The sequence below is a fragment of the Nematolebias whitei genome, chromosome 15 (assembly GCF_014905685.2).
Source record: "Nematolebias whitei isolate Nwh7 chromosome 15, NemWhi1, whole genome shotgun sequence".
NCBI classification, from domain to species: Eukaryota; Metazoa; Chordata; class Actinopteri; order Cyprinodontiformes; family Rivulidae; genus Nematolebias; species Nematolebias whitei.
Window position 1 is genome coordinate 38,558,527 of NC_056512.1, and position 10,205 is coordinate 38,568,731.

The 10,205-nt window shown below is 43.1% G+C and overlaps 2 protein-coding genes across 2 annotated transcripts in view; both read right to left on the bottom strand.

The window, feature by feature from the left end:
- cdc27 (cell division cycle 27) overlaps positions 1-4,043 on the bottom strand; it is a 14,147-nt gene extending 10,104 nt beyond the window's left edge. The window contains exon 1 of the mRNA XM_037688658.1: positions 4,014-4,043. Within this exon, the coding sequence (XP_037544586.1) occupies positions 4,014-4,040 (27 nt within the window). The 5' untranslated portion in view covers positions 4,041-4,043. The remainder of the gene's footprint in view (positions 1-4,013) is intronic.
- A 649-nt stretch (positions 4,044-4,692) lies between these two features.
- gh1 (growth hormone 1) lies at positions 4,693-6,882 on the bottom strand. The gene is made up of 6 exons (XM_037688659.1): positions 6,813-6,882; positions 6,512-6,645; positions 6,281-6,397; positions 5,139-5,282; positions 4,909-5,055; positions 4,693-4,829 (listed from the first exon to the last, which is right to left on the bottom strand). The coding sequence occupies exons 1-6, from the start codon at positions 6,820-6,822 to the stop codon at positions 4,767-4,769; spliced, it is 615 nt and encodes a 204-aa protein (XP_037544587.1). The 5' UTR covers positions 6,823-6,882; the 3' UTR covers positions 4,693-4,766.
- Positions 6,883-10,205: the final 3,323 nt, after the last annotated feature.

Below are 10,205 nucleotides of genomic sequence, written 5' to 3' on the forward strand. Positions count from 1 at the left end.
GAGACCTGTCCAGGGTGTCCCTGTGATGGACTGGAGACCTGTCCAGGTGTTCCCTGCCTTTCGCACAGTGACTGCTAGATAAGTGACGCCCGCGACCCAGAAAGAAAGCAGCAGGTAAACGATGATGGATGGATGGAGAACAAGGTCAGTGTTCTCTCCATAACCAGTGATCTTGTGGACCAGTTCTGGATAACGTTTCACCCCCTCCTCTGATGAAGCCGGGGATGGTTGCGTCTTCTCTATATGTAATGATAATGTTTTCATGAGCGGGGGCACAGTCATGTGTGTATACAGGGAGAGGTTTTGGACAGATGTGGCCGCCCTGTGTTTGTTATCAGTTCTGTGGAGAACATGTCAGAGGCTTGTGAGCCTAAGGCTCATTCTGGAACTGCACTTGTGTTGACCTCTGTACAAGGTTAAACCATTTTAAGTGAGGCGCAGCAGCACACAACTGCACCTTTCACATGGCGCACTGACCACAGCTCTATTTTGTAGATTAGTAGAAAAATTAGATTTTATTTCTGGTCAGTGCCATCATTTTTCTCTTTAATGCCAAACCTAAAAATGGAACTACCTTATTATAGTTCTTTCCATATTCTTGGGAATGCACCGACTGTGGCTATATTTGACAAAGTTTTTATAATATTACTACGCTGGTCTTAAATAAAGAGAAGCAAAGTGTGGGGTATGATCTTAATCTGTGGGATGACAATCATGGCTAAAAATGTTGTGTGGTCTAACGTAAAGAGGAGCACCTGTTCAGATTCATGACACTTGATGTGCAGATTTGATTTCTTTGTATTTTTAGATCAGTTTCTGTTTGTTCATCCAAGAAATTGTAAAGAAAGGTACAGCAGAACCTCTCAATTTTGATGAAGGAAGGAGAGCTAGTCCAGTTAATCTGGGATTAGTGATTTGTCTTAGACCAACTGTTAATTACACTTTTTTAAGGCTTTCAGATTTTCTCATTCAAATGGAAAATCATCATCATAAATTTAATAAATACAGCACACGCAGCACCTGCCTAAATATCTGGGGTCAGGAGTCACTCTGAGGTAACACCTGTGGACTTCAAGAAGCAGACTGTTACTTTTACAGCTACCCCCGAGGCGGACATTCATGCCGGGGTCAGGGGGGTTATTTTTGGACTGTCTTCTTGACTAAGATAAACTTGACCAGTGCTCCCTTAAAAGTTGTCTTCGACTGCAGAGACTCCGAGTCTGACTGGGCTGTTGTTCCCTGGGGAGTGTCTGTGAGGCGGGTTAGGATGTGTTTTTAACTGAAATGTCTTTGTTTATGCCATAATCATTGATATTAATAAACAGCTTCAGCGTGATGTTTATCAGATCACATCTGTACATGTTTGCATCATAAATATCCTGTGGCAGCCAGTCCATAGGGGCAAAACAAAAAATAATAATTTGCCCCACCAAGTAGTTCCTCCTAATAATGGAAATTATTTATTTACTGATCTTGGTGTGTGTTGTTTTATGCATTTTTCAACTAATTTGACCATTTTAAGAGGAATTTAAAATTAGTTTTAGTGATTCAACCTCAGTTTTTTTTATTTTTTTTTTTACTTATTTACTGTTATGGGGCAGTACCGTTCAACAACCCACGCTCGTCACGCAGATCCGAATGTACGGTCAGTAGGGCTGGGCGATTTGGACCAAAATCAATATCTCGATATTTTAAGATAAATGGCGATTTATGATGTATACCTCAATGTTTTTTTCTTTCCATAAAGTAATAACAAAAATATATTTCTAAGTTAAAGCTAATGTCCCAATTGTCACACAGGCACCTTTAAACAAAACTACAAATGTACAAATTAAATGTCTAAAAAATAAAATAAAGTTTTGTTCCTCCATAACAAAACCAAAAACACAGCCGTGCTCTTAAAATTTAAACAGAACACATACAGAGCAAACACAACGACAGGCTGACTTGTTCTTTAAAAAGTCAGATTCTAATGAAGTATATTCATTCTAACTTTATTACCGGTAACTTTTATTAACAAAGCTGTTAGAAAGCCCACATTGTTGTGTAGTTGGCTGGTTTACTGAGCTCAGTTCTGTTTGGTTACGGCTCTTTCAGGCGGGTCAGCGGACACGCAGCCGCTGACCCGCCAGTTGAAATGGACTGGAGACCTGTCCAGGGTGTCCCCCACCTCTCGCACAGTGATGGCTGGACATGGGCACCAGTGACTCTCGCTCCCCGAAAAGGAAGAAGCGGGTATGGACGGATGGGTTAGTTGCACGTGCGCATCTCCGCACCTCTCGTCATCTTTGGTGAAGGAAGTAGCAGCATAAAAGCCGAAGAGAAATAGAAAAATAAATTTAAAAAATATATATAAAAAAATAAATAAAAAGCCGAAGCGAGCAGCGCGTAAATTTAAAATAACCTTGTTCTATGTTTTTCCAAATGATTTTGCTTAAACAAAAACAAAAATGCCTCATTACGTAACGGCTCCTGCCCATTTCTGTCCAAATCACAGAGATGCCTATTCGCATTGGATTAGTATTATCACAGGACCTTGGAGTTCAGCAAAATATAGTGGGTAATTTGTGGGGGAATTTTCACTGTACAAATTACTGACATTCGCACGGGATTAACAACACAGACAATCTCCGTAATTATTACAAATAGCATGTGGTCCCTAGGTAAAACTAATCCCGTGCGAATAGGGCTTAAGATAAGGTGCTATAAGACTGAGTTTGCTGTAGGATGTCAGACTGATGAAGTCTACTGGATAAAAGACAAAACGTTTAAAAAAGAAGAATCCGTCCTGATGACCTGACTTAACCTTGTTAAAAATGTTCTACCTAGATTATTGAGCATGCATCAGGATATCCATGTTTACAAAGTAAGCATCACAACTGTCCAGGTGGGTAGTACCCATGTGTTGATGAGCTGCAGCGCAATCTGTTCCCTCATCCCTTTAATTACACCTACCTTTCTCTACTAAAATGACATTTTATACGGGGAGTAAACATTTCAGGATGCTACATCATAATATAAATGTGTTAGAAGGGTATATATGTCAAATATGAAAGCTTGTTTCCTCACTTTTATCTTTAACAATAACATTTCTGTTCAAATTTACCTGTTCTTCCCTAAAATTCAATTTCAGAAACCAGAATTTAAAGGGAAAACTGACAGAAACTGGAGAGGGGAAACAGATTTCACCACAACACCGGCAGCTAGCTTACGTTAGCAGAGGCTAACAAGCTGCGGGCTAACCAGGTTCTGAGTTGGACCGGTTCATAAAGACCAGGAACAGACTCAGCAGAACCGAACCTGCTTTCTGACAGAGTTTCAGTCGGAAATCTTGTAAAAACGAAGTCGTTAAAAAGCCAAACTCAGGCTCGGTGTGAGCCAACTAGCATAAAGCTAACTGTTAGCATTAGCAGAGAAATTTAGAGATTTTAAACATTAACAGGGATATACGGTTACAAAGCACATGTTTAAATAAAATAAACAGCAGAGAGATAATCCAACACAATTAGTTTGATTGAACCAGAACTTTTAAACTGTTTAATTCTTGGAGAGCTGGACATCTGACCCGGGCCAGAATGGAGCATCAAAACACCAACAAAATGAAGACATGTAAAGTTATTTTTTATCAAAAAACAAAAACAACACTGTGCGTCTGATTACTGCCGATGGAATGTACAAACGCACCCGTGTCACAAAAGGTCAGAGAAACCACCCCAATCCATGGATTTATTTGTTGACAACAAGGAACGTTTCAATCTGACAGATTTGTAATAGAATTTTGTTTGATTCGTAGATCTGTTACTAACTAGACGGTTTAGCCCCTGACTGGGGATGCAACAACCGTGTCACTAAACCGGGAGAACACCGAGTAAAGCTCCGGGCTGTGAGCGGTGAACTGCGAGGCCTCCAGCGGGGACCAGGCTCCCTCAGCGCGGACTGAAGCAGCCGCTGAGGCCGGCTCCGTAAATACTCGCCTCCCGCGTTATGACAACAATGTGGCGAGACGCTCCTACCTGGACCGGTTCCTGCAGCACCGTCATTCCGCTTCCAAAGTCCGTCTGTCGGCTTCGCTAGTCTGTTTCTTTCTTCACTTCTATCTACTGGAGGACCTGCAGCCGAACATTTGAACGTGCCGACCGTTACCTGCCGAGCAAAACCGAAGAATCCCGAGCGTTACGCGCCGAGCACAGCCGAAGAACACATAGCGTAAGATGCCGAGTTCAACCGATGATTACGTCATTCACCGAAGAATGCCGGGGCTAAAGGTCAACAGCACCTCCTGCTGGTAAGATTAGGTAATGCGAGTAAAAAGCAGAGTGTGTCGTCTCCTGGAGGTCGTTTTTGTTTAACTATGAGTGGTGACGTTTTTGCCCACGTCTGTTTGTTTTTTTGTACTGTTGGGAAAATAAAATGAGCACTGAAAAAAAATAAATAAAAATAAAAAAAAAAGTAAATGAGTTGATGTGTATATCCGAATAACTCTCTGAAGTGAATCCAATCCAAAATGGTAGGAAAAATGCTGAATAGTTTTCAAAGTTTTTTATAGTTTTGTCTGTTTTACCTTCACTAAATAAATTATTAAATAAAATGAGCTCACCCAGTCAGACTCAAATAGAAAAGTCAAATATTAATGCAACACACTTTATTTATATTTATTTCACGCTGACAGTTACATCTTCCATCACATCAGAACATCAAACACGAAGATGGGCCTATGTTGACTCAGGAGCGGGGCGGGGGCGGGGCCTTCGGCTGGAGAGGCGGGGCTACAGAGTGCAGTTTGCTTCTGGAGAGAGTCGGCACTTTGCCACTGTCAGGTAAGTCTCCACCTGTAAAAACAGCCATTGTTCCATCACTGCCATTGTTATATCATCGTGACATCATCAAGTTTTTTTTCTCCTTCCTTACCTTGTGCATGTCTTTCTTGAAGCAAGCCAGCAGTTCATAGGTTCTCCGCAGCGACTCCTCAGACCCGAGGCTCTGGTAGTAGTTTCCATATGGTGCCAGCTGGAGGGCCGAGGTGTCCGTAAAGATCTCTGGTGCATCCAGATTGGTCTGTAACATGAGATGAGTGGTTATCCAGGTAACATGGCCACCCAGAGGAGGGCTCAGACCACGCGGTCAGCGTGTATTCTCACCCTGAGCAGCAGCAGGATCCCTGTCTTCAGTTCAGACAGTTTTGGTGAGATCTGGTTCCTTAGGGCAGAACCTCCGGACAGAGAACGACTCGGGAACTCCCAGGACTCCACCAACCGGAAGGAGATGGACAGCAGCTTCAGAACCTGGAACCAAACACAACGGAAGAAAGTACTACACTAAAAACTTGGACTTTGGTTCTGTGTAGTACTCTGTAGTACCGTGTTGTACTGCATGCATAGTACTGTATAGTACTGCACAGGATAGCACAGTGCAGTACAGTGTAGTACAGCATAGTAAATGGTAAATGGACAGTACTTGTATAGCTTCTTTCTATCTTGTCAAGATACTCAAAGCTCTTTACAACAATCTGTGCCTCATTTACCCATTCATACAGCACTCTACTAGATCTCTACAAAGAATAATCAGAGCTTTAGATCACGTTTATACACCAATGGGACACACATCAGAGGCAATGAGGGGTTCAGTGTCTTGCCCAGGGACGCTTCAGCATGTGACTGCTGGTGGAATCAAACCTCCAACTCTCCCACTGGAGGACGACTGCTCTAACCACTCAGCCAAAGCTGCCCCCAGTACAGTGCAGTACAGTGTAGTACTGTATAGTACAGTATAGTACAGTAGTTAGTACATTGCAGTGCAGTGCAGTGTAGTACAGTGTAGTACTGCATAGTACAGTATAGTACAGTATAACACATTGCAGTACAGTTCAGCACAGTATAGTACTGCATAATACAGTATAGTACAAAGCAGTACAGTCTAGTACAGTGTAGTACTGAATAGTACGGTGTAGTACTGTATAGTACAGTGTTGTATAGTATAATACAGTGTAGTACAGTGTAGTACTGTATAATACAGTGTAGTACAGTAAAGTGCAGTGTAGTACTGTATAGTACAGTATAGGAAAGTGTAGTGCAGTATAATACAGTGTAGTACAGTAAAGTGCAGTGTAGTACAGTGTAGTACAGTATAGGAAAGTGTAGTACAGTATAATACAGTGTAGTACTGTATAGTTAGAACAGTGTAGTACTGTATAGTACAGTTTAGTGCAGTGTAGTACTGTATAGCACAGTGTAGTACAATATAGTACAGTGTAGTACTGTACAGTACAGTGCAGTTTACTGACTGAGCTGCGCTGCGTCTCGTGCTTATCGATGGGGCTGATGATGTAATCAGAGTTGCAGAAATCCTGCAGGAAGATTTTGTTGAGTTGACGTTGTTCTTCTGTCTGAAGAGAGCTTTCCTGTAACAGAGTAATACACACAAGTACTCATAAACCCATAGTAATACACACAGGTATTATAGCAAAGACACACAGAGTCCACCCTTGATGTCCCTGCCTGTTTCCAGGACTCACAAAGTCGGAGAAGAGTCTCTGGGCGAGCAGGTGGAGGTGTTGGACTCTGCTGACGGCGATGGAGAACAGGCGCTGGCTGTCTGTGATTGGCTGAGAGGAAACGGTCACACACACGGCGGACAACAGGAGGATGGCTGACAGGTGGGACAAGGTAGACAGGGGAGACAGGTGAACTGAAGAAGTTTTTTCAAGAAAGTTTCTTTGACCGTTAGCAGCTAACAGTTCAGTTTCCATGGTAACCAGCATCTCAGGGCATTTCCCTGGCAGAACATCATTAAAGTCTCAAACCTGCGGGTCTTACCTCTGTCCATGGCTGGTCTAGGATCAGGTCAGGTGCTGCCTCAGGTGAGTCTGCTCTGTGATCTGATGCCTCGGCCCAGAGTTTTGAGGTTTTATAGGTGAAGATTTGATTATTAAATTCATCAGAAGAAACATGAAACGAACAAACAGGTGAGTCGGTGTTTAATTAACATTAACTCCTCATCTAAAATGATATTTATGCAGCATTAAAGAACAATCTGCTGGAAACTCTGACTATGATGTCAGGTGATATTAGACCTGCTGAAGGCTGAGGAGACGTCACAAAAAGACACAAAGGGAAACTTTTATTTCTAAAAAATGTTAAAAGTCAGTGAAAACTTCAGAGGACATTTTCAGCTGTCTTGTCAACGATCATCATGTCGATGACTATTGACCTTTCTTTTGTCTAAAACTAAAGATAATTAATACACTTTTTTAAAAAGTGTTCCAGTCCACCTGTCCACAAGTGTTCTGGTCCACCTGTCCATAGGTGTTCTGGTCCACCTGTCCACAAGTGTTCCGGTCCACCTGTCCACAGGTATTTCGGTCCACCTGTCCACAAGTGTTCTTGTCCACCTGTTCACAGGTGTTCCGGTCCACCTGTCCACAAGTGTTCTGGTCCACCTGTCCACAGGTGTTCTGGTCCACCTGTCCACAGGTGTTCCGGTCCATCTGTCAGCTGGTGTTCCAGTACACCCATCCACAGGTGTTCCAGTACACCCATCCACAGGTGTTCTGGTCCACCTGTCACCTGGCGTTCCGGTCCACCTGTCCGCAAGTGTTCCGGTCCACCAGCTGGCGTTCCATTCCACCTGTCCACAGGTGTTCCGGTACACCCATCCACAAGTGTTCTGGTCCACCTGTCAGCTGGCATTCCGGTCCATCTGTCCACAGATGTTCTGGTACACACATCCACAGATGTTCTGGTCCACCTGTCAGCTGGTGTTCCGGTCCATCTGTCCACAGTTGTTCCGGTACACCTATCCACAAGTGTTCTCGTCCACCTGTCTGCAGGTGTTCTCGTCCACCTGTCTGCAGGTGTTCTAGTCCACCTGTCCAAAAGTGTTCCGGTCGACCCGTCTACAGGTGTTCAGGTCCATCTGTCTACAGGTGTTCTGACCCACTTCAGAACAGTCCAATGCTTGGTTCTGGTCCATTCTTGTATTTTTAGCTGTGGTGCAGTGGATCATCACCATCCTGTTTGAGGACCTGTGACCTGCGACTCCGACCAAGCTTTCTGACTCTGTGCAGAACATGTGGATCCAGAAAGTCTTGATAGTCTTGAGATGTCCTTGTGTCCTGCACAGGTTCAGGACATCATGACCCAGATGCAGAACAAAACCGAGCCTCCTCCAAGTTTCACTGCAGGTACAGGGTTCTTCTGGGTCTACATACTGAGCTGATGGGACTTGTGGTCAAAAAGCTCAAGTTTTGTCTCATCTGTCCAGAGGACAGTCATCCAGAATCTTCATGGCTTTTCAGTATCTTGTTTGTGGTGTCCTCCTCGGCCATCTTCCATTTTGTCCCCTTTGTCTCAGAGACTGATGGTGCAGTTGGACACTTTTGACCGTTGACCTTGAAGTTCACCTCTAATCTCTTTGGAAGTTGTTGTGGACTCTGCTCACCATCCGTGTCTCTTCAGTTTGCCAGTTTCCTCTTGTGGACACGTCCAGGGAGGTTGTCTCCAGTATTTTCAAACTAATTCAGTCTCATCAAATTCCAAAAGCATTTTTCTTTAACCGAGTTTTTAAATGACTTTAATCCGTTTGAAGTTGTGTTTTTTTTTCTTTACAAACATTTCTCTCATTTGGACTCCACTGGAACTTGTCGGTGAAACAGGACGTTGTGAAAGTTTCTCAATAAATTTGACCTCTGTGTTGAACTAATATTATAAAACTTGACAATCTTTGAGCTTCCTGTCCATGTTGGGTTTCAGTCATCGGTCCAGGTCTGGTGGTCTTTCCATAACCTCATTCAGGAACCAAACACAAAGTTAAATGTAAGAGTTTGATGGTTTGAATCTTGAGCTGAAGTTTTGCTTGATTTGTTGCAAAAATTAAGCTTTGCTCTTTCTGTTTACGTCATTTACTTTTTGTTGATGTTGAACCAACAGAAGAAGAACCAACGTGTTAAAGGGCCAATAAATGGACATAATGGCTTTCAGCTCATCACTTAATATTTATTCTTCATAAACACCAACTTTTACCAAAAATCCTCAACGTTCAGGACAGGTTCAAACATCTCATGATGGGTTAGACGAATGAAGATTTTAAAAAGTCTAAAAGGTTTTCCAACTTGTTGGGTTTGATCTGAAGCGTGACGAGATGTGAAACGCACCCTCAGGCGTTCGGTGTTTTTGTCCTCAGGAGGTGTGAATTTATTCACCGATGTTCTGTTGATCTGAGTCACGTTACACACGGGTCTGAATTTATTCAGAGCTGCAGGAAACTGAGACCATCGGCGAGCAGAATCTGGACCGACCCGAAGACCTTTAACCAAATGATGGCCAACATCAGAACTGCGTCAGCTCCCAAAGTTTAGAGCTTCTTCTTCAGGAGATTAAAGTGTCTAAATCCTGTGGTCTGTCCGGTCCGTGGTTCAGACGGAGACCTCAGTTAGAAATCAACTTTTTTGTGTTCATCATTAGCTCAGAACAGATTGTACTCTAAACCAGTTGTCTGTTTCCATGGTGACGATGGCACAATGAACTGCTCACCTGTGCAGGTGTGCGTTCAGCCTATTGGATTAATAAAACGTGAGGATATAGAAACTCAACTTCAGCTTGTTTTTGTTCAACTTTAAGACGCATACTCTGTTATAACGTTTGACAGCAGATAAACCCGAGTTTAGAGACCACAGAAACCCACACGAAGGGAAAACGAGTGTTCGGTATTTAAAAGGTGAAAAGACAAAGAATGGTGCGGGGGATGTCAAGGTGCTGTCAGGAGGGAGATGAAGGGAGACAGGATCCAGCTCTCTCAGGTGCCAAGGAGAAACGCAGTGGTGGAGAGTGGGAAGGAAGGTAAGCTATTTTACAGGAACTGATCAGCGTCTCAGGACGATGAACACAAAGGGATCAAAGTCTTCAGAGAATATGAGAGAGGGGAGAACAGTTCAGCTGCCTTCATGTCTGAAGAGAAACTGACTAAGAGAACATGCACAGGTAACAATCTTTCACAAACAGAATACGAATGTGAACGCTGGTCACCAAGATGAGGTTATGGCTGAGTCCTGAATGGTGCTGAGATGATTATAGGTGGCTTGGAGACACGTGAGAAGGCTGCAACAGGATACGAGCTGAAACCAGGAAGTGCAACAGTAGGACGAGCTGTGTGTGTGTGTGTGTGTATATATATATATATATATATATATATATATATATATATATATATAT

Coding starts and splice junctions, on each gene's coding strand:
- gh1 (XM_037688659.1), bottom strand. Junction 5,283..6,280: donor ACGAGACGCAGCGCAGCTCA/GTCAGTAAACTG, acceptor GTTTGGTTCCAG/GTTCTGAAGCTGCTGTCCAT. Junction 5,056..5,138: donor GGATCCTGCTGCTGCTCAGG/GTGAGAATACAC, acceptor CTCATGTTACAG/ACCAATCTGGATGCACCAGA.